This window comes from Hyperolius riggenbachi, chromosome 12, assembly GCF_040937935.1.
Source record: "Hyperolius riggenbachi isolate aHypRig1 chromosome 12, aHypRig1.pri, whole genome shotgun sequence".
Classification (NCBI taxonomy): domain Eukaryota; kingdom Metazoa; phylum Chordata; class Amphibia; order Anura; family Hyperoliidae; genus Hyperolius; species Hyperolius riggenbachi.
The window spans coordinates 33,440,410-33,455,516 of NC_090657.1; the positions used below are offsets into that span (position 1 = coordinate 33,440,410).

General features: G+C 42.8%; 1 protein-coding gene across 1 annotated transcript in view; it reads right to left on the reverse strand.

Annotated features, from left to right (window-relative positions):
• Positions 1-1,466: 1,466 nt before the first annotated feature.
• The window catches only part of LOC137540773 (keratin, type I cytoskeletal 19-like), a 38,187-nt gene continuing 24,546 nt past the window's right edge, over positions 1,467-15,107 (reverse strand). The window contains exons 4-8 of the mRNA XM_068261926.1: positions 12,076-12,237; positions 10,959-11,084; positions 8,777-8,997; positions 4,764-4,798; positions 1,467-1,685 (exon numbers count right to left, since the gene is read on the reverse strand). Of these exons, the coding sequence (XP_068118027.1) occupies positions 1,567-1,685; positions 4,764-4,798; positions 8,777-8,997; positions 10,959-11,084; positions 12,076-12,237 (663 nt within the window). The 3' untranslated portion in view covers positions 1,467-1,566. The remainder of the gene's footprint in view (positions 1,686-4,763; positions 4,799-8,776; positions 8,998-10,958; positions 11,085-12,075; positions 12,238-15,107) is intronic.

Below are 15,107 nucleotides of genomic sequence, written 5' to 3' on the forward strand. Positions count from 1 at the left end.
AACTAGTAACATGCATGTGTAATATGGAGGAAACGATGAATTCACTGGGGTCATGACAGCTGCACGTGTTATTTGGAGAATAGGATGGCTGCATTTGTTAAATGTTGCACACAGTGTAGGAAGTGAATGTACTCAGAGACTGAGAGAGGAAGCATTAAAGTGTACTTGAGGCAATATGTGACATGATGAGATATGTACAGTACAAAACAGTAATAACCAGGCTGTTTTAATTGTTTTATTTTGATGCCTGAAAGAGTTAATTTCTAGGCATGGAAGTGACAGCTTCTGTCTTGTCGGTACCTTGTTGGGGAATATAGTTAACATCACTGATAAGCAGATTACAGCTATGAAAGATTTCCTGGCAGAATACAACTTCTGAGGGCAGGGACAGATAAAATACATGAACTATTGACCTTTTTCTAACTCTGCAACACTTAATAGGCTGCCACTGATTGGAGACTGTAAAACATTCAACCTACTTTGTAAATGTTTCAATGTGAAAGAAAACCAAGGGATATCTAAAAAAAAAAAAAAAAAGTCATTTTTAGGAGTAGGAGGATAAATGTTATTGTTTATTTCATCAGTTTATTTTCACCTTGGCGCCTTGTATAGACCTGGACGGCATTAGCTGTATACTCCTGTCTTACTCCCTGATGAAGCAGGGGTCACGCCCGTGAAACGCATTGCAAAAATTGTGGAGTGTATGAATACACCTTTTGTTATCCGTTCCTTTCCGTTGAGTCATTTGGAGTGGGTAAGAGTCCACCCCCACCACTTCCATGTTTTAAACATTTTATTTTGTTTTATCCTTCTGGTGCCTCTGTTCACCTGCATACGTTACCAATCCACTCTTGGTGGAAGGGCGGAAATCTTCATATTTCTTTCTATCTACAGAGAGTGACTTCTTACTCCTGAGTGGGGACAGGCTTGTTCTCCCCACCTGCCGTCACAGTGGTTGCCTATGGGGTAACCCTGGTTTGTGAGTATTACTACACTTACTCTTTCATTTTCCATACAATCCAGTACATACTACACCATACTGGGCTGTCGATGTCCTTGTATTTCTATTTTCACATTGGGTTTCCTTTAAAGGGAACCTAAACTGGGAGGGATATGGATATTTCCTTTTAAACAATACCAGTTGCCTGACTCTCCTGCTGATCAATTTGTTGCAGTAGCTGAGTCACACACCTGAAACAAGCATGCAGCTAATCCAGTGTGACTTCAGTCAGAGCATCTGATCTGCATGCTTGTTAAGGGGGTGTGGCTAAAAGTATTAGAAACACAGGATCAGCAAGAGAGCCAGGCAACTGGTATTATTTTAATAGGAAAAATCCATATCCTTCTCAGTTTAGGTTCCCTTTAAATAACTGAGGGTCAGGAATGCCTTGTTGGGGGGGGCTCCAAAATATTTAGAAATGGCCCTGGATCTGCTCAGGAAAACCTTTGTCTAAATAAATAATACATTTCCTTTAAAACTTTTATTTGTAATTTTCTTATATTGATTTTATTCCAGTTCCCCAGCAGCACATCTGAAAGTATCATAGCCAGTTTTGTGCCATTTTATTATTCTGCTTTGTAGATGCTTGGTAGAGCTTCTTGTGTTTCTTTGACTTCCGAAGTAACGACCTTCCCATCTATCACCTCTTCCACAATCATCTTTATCTTGCGGTGTCGTTTCAGCTCTGGAAAAGAAACAAGAGGTGTATTAGATTTGGGTAAAAATTAAAAAAAAAATTATATATCCCTTCATATCTCTTCCTTAGAGGATACCCGAAGTGGCATGTGACATGATGAGATAGACATGGGTATGTACAGTGCCAAGCACACAAATAACTAGGCTGTGTTCCTTTTTTTCTTTCTCTGCTTGAGAGTTGAATTCAAGTGAAAAGTTGGAGGAACACTCATCCATTAAGAGGAACTGTCGTGTGCCCAAGCCTCAGATCCCAGCATCCATGAGATCCATCAGGAATTGTTGCGCAAAAAGGCTGGCACCACACACAAATAGGAATATAAAAAGTTTAGCTCTTTACTTGAAAATGCCATTAAAATGACAAAAAGTCAGAAATAGCCTATGTATTTCTGGCTTTTTGTCATTTTAATGCCATTTTGAAATAAAGAGCTAATCTTTTTATATTCCTATTTTTGTGTGGTTCCAGCCTCTGCCTGAAAGAGTTAAATATCAGGTATGTAAGTGGCTGATAGGGATGGTCGGAATGCCAATTTCCGATTCCGCGGTAAAGCCGCATTCCGTCATGTACCAATTACCGATTCTGCTTTCCGCTACCAATTTACGCATTCCAATGCGGAATTTCCGCCGGAAATCGCGGAAATTCCGCCCGACTTTAACATCGATTTTCTCAAAATCTATAAGGTCTTTTTGAAAACTTTTTTTGCATCTTGTTCAGAAGATTCTGTTTAATAAACCCTGAAAATTTGGTGTTTCTAGGACTTATGAGGGCTTTGCTATTAACCGCTAAATTTGGCAGAGTTTTACTGTAATGTAAAATGCAGAAAATAGGCAGATGCAGGTTTTCTGCATTTTACATTACAGTAAAAATCCGCCGACTTTAGCGGTTAATAGCAAAGCCCCCTTAAGTCCTAGAAACACCAAATTTTCAGGGTTTATTAAACCGCATCTTGTGAACAAGATGCAAAAAAAAGACCTTATAGTTTTTGAGAAAATCGCTGTTAAAGTCGGGTGGAATTTCCACGATTTCCGGCGGAAATCCGCCTACGGCACTTGGATTACCGATTTCCGCATTCCGATGCGGAAATGCAATTTCCGATCGGAATTTCGGAAATTGCATTTCTGCGGAATCCGAATGAGCACCCCTAGTGGCTGACTCAGTCCTGACTCAGACAGGAAGTGACTACAGTGTGACCCTCACTGATAAAAAATTCCCCTTTTTTATCTCTTTCTTGCTCTCAGAAGCCATTTTCTGCTAGGAAAGTGTATTATAGTTGGCATTTCTTATCAGTGAGGGTCACACTGTAATCACTTCCTGTCTGAGTCAGGACTGAGTCAGCCACTTACATACCTGATATTTAACTCTTTCAGGCAGAGAAATAAAAAAGGAACACAGCATAGTTATTTGTGTGCTTAGCACTGTACATACACATGTCTATCTCATCATGTCACTTCTGGTATCCTTTAAGCTTTGTTCACATCTAAAATCGCAATCATTGAGGTCTCCCGGGGCTTAACTGCGCGCTTCGATTTTTTTATGTGCTTTTGCAGAACGATTTGTTTGTTCACTTCCTGACGCTTAAAAGCGCTGGGGAAATTAAAATACAAATCGCCTTTTTCAAGTGTTCTGTGATTTCCCTATAACTTCCATTTAGGCATATCGCCCCAAAAATGGTTCAGGCATCGCTTTGGTGAGCGGATCTGAATCAAACCGCTCAGATATGAACAGTCTCATAGGGAATCATTGCACACGCGCTTTTAAGGCAATTTTTAAATCGCTGGCACTTAATAAAAGGTGAAAACGCCCTAGGTGTGAATAAGCCCTTACTGTGATTGTGCAACAGTGGGCATAATTAGAGCAAAAGTCATGCAATTACTGAGATAAACTAGCCAGAATCCTTCTTTACTCTTAGGACTGAAATGTGACTGGTTACCCTGACAAGTGTTGGATTTTTCCTTCTGTTTACTTTGCAACCATTTTTGATGAACCAACCCCAGTGTTCCCTCTCTATCCTGTCCACATTCTATCAATATAAGATAGATATTTGAAAAGGGAAGAGTCAAGGTAGGTTATATTTGGTCTGTTTCTTTCTTTATGTAAAAATAACTATCAGCCTGATTATTTTTATTTCTCATTTAGAGAACAGGCATTCGTTACTATGATGCTGTAGGGAGGAGCCAAAAGTAATAAAACGAAGAAGGGTCGTAATACTACTTCCTCCACAGAAGTCTACTCTGTAGGTCAAAAATATATCTGTATGATGATGACATGTTTCTCAAGACAGCCCTGCTTCATCAGGGTAAAATACACAAGTGTCGCAATGAAGCCATATGAGAGTGGAGTTGGAGGCACTCTTCTCATTGATTACTTGGCATTGATCTGAAGGTAATCAGTGGTTACTGCCAAGGAGATATAAAAAAATCTAAGATCTTAGGCTCAACACACACCATACAATCTTGGTTGTTCAATCTTACCACTTTCATGTAGTATAAGAGCTTATCCAATCAATCATTCAAGGTATTTTCAATCTGTTGGCCCTTATACTACATAGATTTGGTAAATCTGTACAACCAAGATTGTATGGTGTGTGTTGAGCTTAAGCCTTGGTCATTGTGATAAAGGTCAGGTGGTCTTAGTCCTACATTGTTTGTGCCTCTGCACAGGATTAACCTGTTGGTTATTAACCCTTCAGACGTGACCATCTTTTCTGATAGGGCACATGGGTTGCAGTTGCAGTCAGTGCAGGCATGCATCCCTAGCACATGTTGGGCAAGATTTTGATTCAATTTGGGTAGATAACAGTCAACAATATTTCCACTTTGGAATTTGCAGTAAACTAGTAGTAAATTGGAGCGGACATAGTCATTAGCTATCATGGACAAGCACTGCCTCTAGGTGCCACCTTTGGCAAGGCCTGGCCACTGTGGCCATTGCAGGACCTCAACCATCTCCACTTTTTTTTTAAGATGTCCCAAGCCAGTAGTGGTAATGCTGCTTCCCTCTTGTTCCCTTCTCTTTTAAGAACTCAAAGTATGGGGGTACATTTCTGGGGTGAAAAATGTTTTATGTTACCTCTTAGCTTTTCTTCTTCTTCTTCTTTTGTCAAGCTGGAAAATGAAAATTGATATAAACTAATCAGATGATGGGAATAATATAAAGAAAAAATTTACCGCAGCACTCACACATGTACAAATCAGTAGATATTCAAAGTTGACATTTTAGAAGCATCTTACTTCATTTATATAGCAAAAATGTACATCCCTTCTAAAGGAAAGATTAGCATTATTCTTCCAGCATTGAAGACAGTCATATGGTATACAGTACATGTCTTGTGACCACCACCACCACCACCACTCCTCCTCCTCCTCCCCCCCCCCCCTCCCCCTGGAAACCCCTCTGAAGTTGTACCACTTTGGCCAGGAATCGCTATACAGCCGCAATATGTATAAAGATCCCTGGCAACTTTACCTATTTTTGGAATTGTTGTTTCTAATGTTCAGTGTGAGTGTGGGAAATAAAACAAAATGGTGTTCAAGTCCCCTCTCCCAAGCCTCTTTAACTCCTTGTCCCCAATGCAGGCTGGAATAGCCAGAATTCGGAGCCCCGGCCGAGTTGGGCTTCGCACCCTGAGCTATACCAGCCATACCAGCCTGCATGGTCCATGGTATGGGGGGAGGGGGCTCCGGGGGCGAGAGGCCAGGGATAAGGGGACAGGGACAAAGGGCTCTTCCCCATCTTCGGTGCCCCAGGAGGAGGTGGGGTCGACGACGCCCTAGGGGGATTCATAAAGAAGGGGACCCCCAGATCCCCGCCCCCTCACAGGATAAATGAGTATATGGGTACAAAGTATCCCTTACAAATTTCCATAAAGGGTTAAATGAAATAAAAACAGAACAACAAAAAAGTCCTTTAACCCTTTCGGGACCGGCTGCCTAACCCCCCTTAAGGACCAGGCGTTTTTGCTGAAAGGAAGGGGGGCCCATTTAGGGGGGGGGGGGTTAGGGCAGCCAGATCCCTCCAGGGTCTTGCTGGGAAAAGTGTCCCCTGTGTGGCAAGGTGTACCCCCTTTCACCAGCAGCCTTCACTCACCTTCCAGGCTCCAGCAGTGAACCACAGCGGACCCCTCTGCTCCGGCCGGCATCTCTGCTCCTACTGCCGCTCAGTTCAGCTTGATGGCGTCATCAAGTCGGGACCCGACGCTGACGTCAGAAGGAGCAGAGATGCTGGCAAGAGCGGTGGGGAGCGCCGATCGTCGCTGGAACAGCAGGGTGGTGAGTGGATCTTATTCTTTCCGCCCTACCGCCGCAGCTGTCAAATTGATCACTACCATTTGCTGGCGTTCGTAGTGATCACTGAGGGGAGAGGTCAACTGTCATATGACAGCTTAATCTCCTCTCTCCGGTGCGTGCGATCGCGTCGGGATGGTTCGTTAGCGCGGACGTTGAATCAACATCCAGTCAGGGCGGCAGCACCACCTGTTGGACGTAGATTCAAACTACGTCGGTCCTCAAAAGGTGAATATCTTTAATTAACCAGAAATACTTACGTGTACCTTTAATAAAAAGTTCCCATGCCAATATCCTCCTGGTGTGTCCCGAATGGAGAGGGATGCTTTAACACAGGAGGTGCAGTAAAAGTCTACACACCTCCCCGCACACTAATATATCATCCATTTTTAATTTACCATTCAATTAAGGTATCCTTGAAGAAGCTTTCCGTAGGATTGAACATGTTTAGCTCTACAGAAAGCCAAAAAGTCAGGAAAAAGGTGATTACCCACAGCTCCAATTTACATTATCTAGAATGACTAATATGCAGATCACTCTTAACCTAGTCCTCCTGAGCCAACCCACGGCAGCAGGCTGTTAGATTTTTATTGATTACTGTACTTAGTATTGCAAGAAATGTTCACTTAGGCACAAATGATGCAAATGTGTTACTCTATCCGCCAAGCCAAGTGCTAAACTAATGCCAAACTGCTCATGCTTGCTAAATTCCTCTGATGCTGGAGATAAAGCAAAGACAATAAAATCCTTAGGGCCCTTTCACACTGTTGTGGTGGGTCATTTTAGCGCACCTTACCACTATGCTAATGAAAGCCTGCGGGTGCTTTCATACAGTATGCAGTGCGGTGGAAGTCGCCAATCTACCGGCGAGCGCATACCGACGTTACCGCGCGACCTGTGCGATGACCTGCGGAGACCCGTAAGTCATGTAAGTCTATGGCCATGCAGGGTTTGCCAAAATGTTGACGTTGAGGCACAAATGCGTGGAATTGAAATTTTCCAATACGCTTCTGTGTGCTTCTGTATTTCTGAAACAGGAAGTGACCACCACCAGTGAACGTGAATTCTTGTTTGGATCTGAGCCAGAAGGGGATTATGGTAATCCACAAAGGCTTGCCGCACTGCATCGCTGCCGCCAATCCGTAGTCTGAAGCCGGCCTTAAAGCCAGTGGGTACCACTTTAAAAATAAAAAAGTCAGATACTCACCTAAGGAGAGGGAAGGCTCGGTCCTAATGTGCCTTCCCTCTCCTCTCCCGGTGCCCTCGGTGCTGCGCTGGCTCCCCCGTTCGCGTCTGCCACCGCAGGGACTTCTGAGGTCTTCGGGAGCACTCGGGCTTCCGAAGACGGGCCGCTCCATACTACGCACGCGCGAGTGCGCCATAGAGGGCACTCGCGCATGCGTAGTATGGAGCGGCCCGTCTTCGGGAGCCCGAGTGCTCCCGAAGGCTTCCGAAAGCTCCCTTCGGCTGCGGAAGTGGCAGTATTTGACCAAACTGGTCAAATACTGCCACGGGGATCCTGCGCGGGACCGGGCACAGGGAGAGGAGAGGTAAGGCTCATTAGGACTGAGCCTTCCCTCTCCTTAGGTGAGTATCTGACTTTTTATTTTTAAAATGGTAAACATTCACTTTAAATTAAACCTGAGCTTAAAAAGAAATGTCAGAAGTCATACATACCTCCAGTAGGAGCTCAAGGGTACGTGCTCTTTCCATCCGTGGGCCCTCTTTGCACACGCTCCCACATGACTGCATATAGTAGCAGTCGCTGGGAGCCTCTTGAGCATGAGCATCATTTCCTAATGTTCCCGAACCATGTGCTCTGCTCCAATCTAAACCAGTCAGAGCAGCATGGAGGTCTGAGCACCATAGGGAAGAGGTCAGCGCATCTGGAGACCTTATAGTTTACGGAGCTTTCTAGCAAAACTCTTATGGGCTCCCCTCAATGTTCACAACCCTTCCTTTGCCTCTTCTTGGTGACCCTCACAGCCTTGGAGCCCATCTCACAAGGGTCATAAAACAACTGTGGCCATCAGGATCTTCACACCCGTAAAATGTGTAGCCACAAAAACACCTGATCTGGAGTATCAGAGTAAGGGAAGGTTAGTAGTTGGGGGCCCTCCCACACCTCTGAGCCTCCTGCAGTTGCAAGGGCTGCTCCCCCCTAGTTACACCCCTGACCTCAGGTACACTTTAAAGAAAACCTGTAACTAAAAAAAGTTCCCTTGGGGGAACTCACCTCGGGTGGGGGAAGCCTCCAGATCCTATCGAGTCTTCCCCGTCCTAATCGGTTTCACGGTGGTCTCGCTGTGCCCCTCCGGACAGCGGGGATGTAAATATTTACCAGCACAGTATTGGCTCTCCGCTCGGAGATAGGTGGAAATAGCCGATCGCTGTCGGACCATTCTACTGTGCAGGCGCAAGTCTCCTGCACCTGTGTAGTAGAGCGTACTCGACAGAGATCGGCCATTTCCGCCTATCTCCATGCTGAGAGCCGCAACAGCGCCTCCGCTGGAGCCAGGGAAGCTAAAAATAGCAAGCCTTGTCAGGCTTGTCGGGGGAGGATTGCGGGAGACTTCGGGGAAGCCAGCGCTGGATTGATTGCAGCTACAGATGAGGTGGAAGCCTCATTGGGACCCTGAGGTGAGTACCCCCCAGGGGACTTTTTTTTCCGTACAGAGTCTCTTTAAAAAAGAATCTAAAACCAGCATTAAAGTCACCAAATCCATATTCTAATCTAAACCAACTCCTACATGTCATGTGGACACAAAGCAATAGCATTACTTGACGTGTTATACATACGTTGTCGCTTCTCCCTCCAATAGACGGCGGTACTCTGCAATCTCCATCTCCAGACGAATCTTGATGTTCAGAAGGAACTCATATTCCTGGGATTGACGCCCTATGTCTGTTCTAATCTGGACCAGCTGACCTTCAATATTGCTAATTTGTCCTTGTATCTGGGCCAGGCGTGCTGCATACTGGGCATTAATGTTGTCTAAGATGCTACTCAGGTTGTCTCTCTGTAAGAAAACAGATGTTTACAGGTAAGTAGGACCTTATTCCAACTGCTGGGGTCAGTAGATTGCTAGCAAATGTATCCACCTTTCAAAACTGATTTTTACTGCTGTCCTTGAAGCAAGCCTGAAGCGAAAATAAACCTATGAGGTGATGAACTGTATGTGTAGTTCAGCTAAGAAATAGAACATAAGTAGCAAAGTAAAAAGAGTCTCATATTGTTTTCCAGTACTGACAGAGTTAAAAAAAAAACGTTAGTCGTTATCTGTGCAAAAGAGCTTCTCTGAGCTATTTGACCCAACTGGGTTGAATACAGTCCTGTTTTCGGATGCACTTAAACAGCCAAGAAACAGGGAGACTATTAAATACTCAGGGATATAGTAAAAACTCAGGAAGCCCAAAAATTGCAAAAAATACTTTTCCTTTAATATTAAAAAAAAAGTGCAGAGTTTGTATACAATACACCTTCAATCTCGTAGTAAAGTGCATATAATTACCACCTGGTCCAGGCGTCCTGCTTCCATGCGGCTTATTTCTTGGACCCTTATGCGGTGGTCTACCCTGGCTTACTTGTTGTCCAGATGAGGTCCTACTGTGTATTTGGATTGTGCAGATGTTCACTGTATGTATAAAGGCCTGAAGAAGGGGCGCGGACCCAAAACAAATCGATGTTGCCTTTTCAACTAATTATATGCACTTTACTACCGAACTGGAGATATTGCATACAAACTCTGCACTTTTTTGGAATATTAAAGGGAAAGAATTTTTTGCAACTTTTTGGCTTCCTGAGTTTTTACTATATCCCTGAGTATTTAATAGTGCTTGTGGAGGTGATTGTGGTGCAGGTGAAGGTGCAGGGCTTTTTGTCTATTGTGTATTCTCCCAATACAACATTACAAGAAACAGGGAGAGGCAGCTTGATATAAGGTTTTACTGCAGGAATGTTCAAAAGTGCATTATTTTTACTTTGTTTTATAGCTTAGAAATACAGAATGTGACAGAATGATGCAGCGTTATTAAAAAAAAGAAAAAGCTATAGAACTGAAAATAAAAATATGAGACTTTTGTTTGCTACTAATTGTTCTATTCAATATCTTTATTACATATACAATTCATTATATCATACGTTGCTGTTTTTCTGGAGGCACAAAAGAATGTGGCGCTGCAATGCACGTAAAAAAAAAAAATAGCAGGCAAAACTTTAAAACTAAAATAATTATTAAAGCGGATCCGAGATGAAAAACTAACTATATATATATATATATATATATATATATATATATATATATATATATATATATATGTATATATATGTATATATATATATATATATATATATATATATATATATATATATATATATATATATATATATATATATATATATATATATATATATATATATATATATATATAGTTTACACAGCATACTGTATCTAGCTGCAAACAGCTTCAAAAGTTTATGATTATTTATTCCTATGATACAATAAGGGCAGCCATTGACACAGGCTGAGGAGATGCTATCAGCTTGCCTGTGTGCAAATTCAGTCCCCTCTGCCTCTGAAATCTCTGGCTAGTAACCTCCTCCTCCTGCCCAGACTGAGCTCCCATAAGCCCTTGCTACAGTGCCAAGGCACAAAAGGAGCTGTGGGCGAGACTTGTTTAGTTTATAGGGAATTCGAGTATTACAACAAAACAAAAAAAATATTTGGCTTGAGGAATTCCCTATAAACTATATGAAAGGAACACAATTATGCAATGCGTAAAAGTTTATCTCGGATCCACTTTAAAAGAAAAAACTAGAACTGGAGGTTTAATGAAAATTGCACTAGTCCTGTTGTCTAACATGAATAATATGTAATTTTAGCAAATACGCAATGTAGTAGTTTTCATTTAAAATGTAGATAATTAAATCATGTTTTTCATGATCAGCTTTATATAAAAGTAACCATAATGATGTTGGTACCTTGTTCTGTTCGGCTTTCAGCTCAATCTCCAGGTTCTGCACGCTGCGTGACAGCTCTGTGATGGTCGTCTTGTATTGCTCCATCTCACCCGTGCTGCTGGTTATCTGGTGGTTTACTACTTCTATCTAGGAAGCAATAGAGAAAGATCACACATAAAGCAGGAAAGATATACGGTAACTTCTCTTGTACCAGGTCGAAAAAGAATTTGCTCTACTGCGTTGTGTATTAAACTCTGCATTAGCTTGTGCCATGTAATGATCGTAATCTGTTTACTTATGGCCATAAGTAATTAAGATTTAGACATTCAACTGATTTTGTGTATCCATTTGTAATTTTGCGTAATGTTCGCGTGATGTTGTTCTAAATTTAGTGGTTATAGCAAAGCCCCCATATATGTTATCTTCCCCAAAATTGCTACGTATGTTAACTACCTGCCGACCGCTCCACATCAATCGGCGTGAATGCGGCGGCAGCCCCAGGACCACTCCATGCCGATTGGCGTGAATAGCTTCCTATGGGGCTTGCAGGAGAGCGAGCACATCTCCGCTCTGATGATGGAGCTCCGCCTTCAGTCTTCAGTCGCTGCTCGGAGACTGTTAGATGCCGAAACCGCCATCTAATAACCCTGTACAGCGCTGCGATCTAAGGCATCGCTGTACTGGGGATGGCCTATGACAATCCCTGATAAATTATTTTATGTGGGACAGTAAAACAACTTTTTGGTCTTGATTGGCTAGATGTATGTCTTTTTGATATGTAAACATAGAATCTGTACAGTGTTTTCATTACTGACAGCACAGAACTTTCATACCTTCTGCAAAAGTAATGACCCAAATAGAAGAATAACCTCTTTTACTTATTCTCATTTCAAGGGCTAATCTACAGTTTGACAGCAGATTGTTACTCTACCTAGTACCATCTGACAGCTTTTGTAAGGCAAGCTGATAAATCACTTTTGTATACACCAAAAAACCCTGTAAGCAAGCTGAAACAATGTTTCCCAACAAGTTCCTGCAATATGTGAGACCAAACTGAGGGGCGTGCTTGTTTTTCTAGAGAACAGTCAATTTTTGCATTACGACATGCAGCAATATGTCAAGCTACCAGTTTACTTACTTGCATATCAAACTGATCCTTTGCGTCTTTGCGTATCTTCTCACACACTGTCTCGCACTCCAGTCTCATATCATTCAAGATCTTGGCAAGATCTACAGGAGGCGCTGCGTCCACTTCCACATTGACTGTTCCGCCAACTTGCTTGCGGAGTACGCCAGTCTCCTATATACAGAAAAGAGAGGTAAACCTGGGTGAAATTTTAGTGCATGAGGCTCCAGGCAAGTGATCAAAAAGGGCGCGCCATTCATTCAATAATAAATATCGTTTGATGGACGCCGAACACGAAAAAGGGCACCTGGAGATTAACGGTTTCAAACTGCGCTTGTGATGATTTAAGTTTACAAAATGTGCCCGACTGCCCGTGACAAATAACGTTTACAAAAATACTAAACATATCTATCGTATTTAGCTAAAACGTTATTTAAAATTGTATCCCTTACTGTTTGTAAAACATTATTATTCACATAATAAAACGATCAATAAGTTGTAATATATTTTGCAGTCACTATTTGTAAAACATTATTATACACACAATAAAGTGATCACTAGGGGGTGGGGGGGGGGGTTAGGGATAGGCACCACTAGGGGGGATTTAGGGTTAGGCACCATCAGGGGGGTCTTAGGGTTAGGCACCACCATGGGGGTCTTAGGTTTAGGCCCCACCAGGGGGGATTTAGAGTTAGCCAGCACCAGAGGGGGGGTTTAAGGGTTAGGTACCACCAGGGGGGTCTTAGGGTTAGGCACCAACAGGAGGGTCTTAGGGTTAGGCACCAACAGGAGGGTCTTAGGGTTAGGCACCACCAGGGGGGTCTTAGGGTTAGGCACCAACAGGAGGGTCTTAGGGTTAGGCACCACCAGGGGGTCTTAGGGTTAGGCACCAACAGGGGGTCTAAGGGTTAGGAATAGGTACAGTAAGGGTTCTGTGTGAGAATAGGGTTACGTTTAGTTGTAGTGATATGTTAGTAATATTTACTAATGTTTTACAACAGTTATTACGAACATACGGTGCTCATATTTTTTTTTCATCGTTATAAACAATATTTTCAGATTTTATTACATGAAGAAATAATAAATGAAGGTTATACACAATATTATACAATTATAATGATTATACATATATCATCGTTTTTTTAACAAACGTAATTATAAGTTTTACTTTTAAAACAGGGAAGATTATCATTTTCACAATTTGAGATTTCATACACATTTCTAAATGTTTTTTAAATTGTAAAACATTATTGTAATGTAAATGAAATACAACACTATTTTTATAAATGCTATTAGCGCTTATCGTTTACAGCACGGGCCCTTTTTTCCCGATGCCCTTTTTGCATGGATGCGGTAAACCTGAAGTAAAAATAAATAATGGCATTTCTAGTCCTAATCCTAAACAGAACTTTCCTGGAACCCTTAGGGCCCTTTTCCACTAGCTGAATCGCAAAAGTCAGGAAACCTCCGGCGATTGCGTTCACGATTTTGCTATGCACTGTACTGCATAGCAAAATCGCGGCAAAGATCGCTCCGCGGCGCGATCGCGTTTGACAAAAAAACGAATCGCGGTAGTGGAAATACCCTACCGCGATTGCTATGTTATTTAGCAAACCCTAGCGATTGTAAAATCGCTAGCGGTTTGCGATTTTTTGATTCAGCTAGTGCAAACGCGCTAGTGGAAAAGGGCCCTTACAGTCTTTTTCGATGTTAGGCAAATTATGTCACGCATGTCACACAATTTGTGGAAGTTGCATCATAAACACAAAGTATACTACTCCATACTATTTCCATAACAAACACAATGCATGCTTTGAGTGTGTAACATGAATTAGGCCTGAGACACACTGCAGAGTGCTTTGCTGACCATCAGTGCTACGTCTGCGGTTTTTTTAAAAAACACTCCTATTGACTTGCATAAAAATTGCGGTACAAATCGTAGAGGTACGAATCATGGTGGGTTTGGAAAAATCACAATCGCAATGATTTGGCTGCAATTTACACCACAATTTGTATGTAAGTCAATGGGAGCGTTTTTTTTTAAACGCAGATGCAGCGCTGCCGGTCAGCAAAGGTGCTCTGCAGTGTGTTTCGGGCCTCATGCAAACTGTGTAACAGCTGTCTTTGCATGCAAATTTTAGCACTGTTGTGAAAATACCCCATCTCACATGTCAGTACAGATATGATTTAAAATAGGAGATACTTTCATATTATCTCTTCCTAAGCAGGAAAAAATATCACAGGAGCCCTTTTGGAAAAAACTGCACTGCCAAAGGCGCCTATTATAAAAGCTGTGATTAGAGGCAATTGGCAAAGAAAGGACATTTGGGCGCACGGCGGCAGCCACTATTGGAAATTTACCTTCTTTGGCTCAAAGCTAGTCTTTTACAATGGATGTGATTTGCGGCGAACAAGGTAAATTTAAGCGCCTGGAGAGCGCCAATATTTCTAATCATTATCACTAATCGGACACCTCCAGGTGCCTCGTTTGCCACACATTGCGGCTTTGCGGTAGAGGGGGGAGGAAAGGTTTAGGGGGGTTTCAGGTCAGTCGCTGCCACGACCGTTCCATAGCAGCCGCCCGCCATCCCAGCCAGGTCAGTAGCTTGTGTGCATGTGCGATTGTGCGCACGTACCTCTTGGGTCTGCACACACATGGCCGGAGCTTTCTGCATAGAAGCTACCAACCTGGCCAGGTCGGCGGCCGCTATGGAGGGGACCGCAGAAGAGTGGCTGCCAGTAGAGCTGTGATGGGGAACACAGAGATTTGAGCCCCTAGGGGAATATGGAACTGCAAACCCAAATGATGCTAGAAGCTACACGCAGCGCCTTAGAAAAATCGTTCAACCGCGGCCATGCTTGATTTCATCTCCTTGCAGGATGCAGTGCATCCCAGTGCTAAACAACGAAGGACATTGCCGGCAGCTGTTGGCTTGAAATGGCCCTAAAGGATCCTAAAAATCCTGTTGTGAGAAAGCACTGCAAGGTACTTTAATGCTTTCTTAAACCAGCCAACAACCCACTGCTGGAGAGACACTGACGTT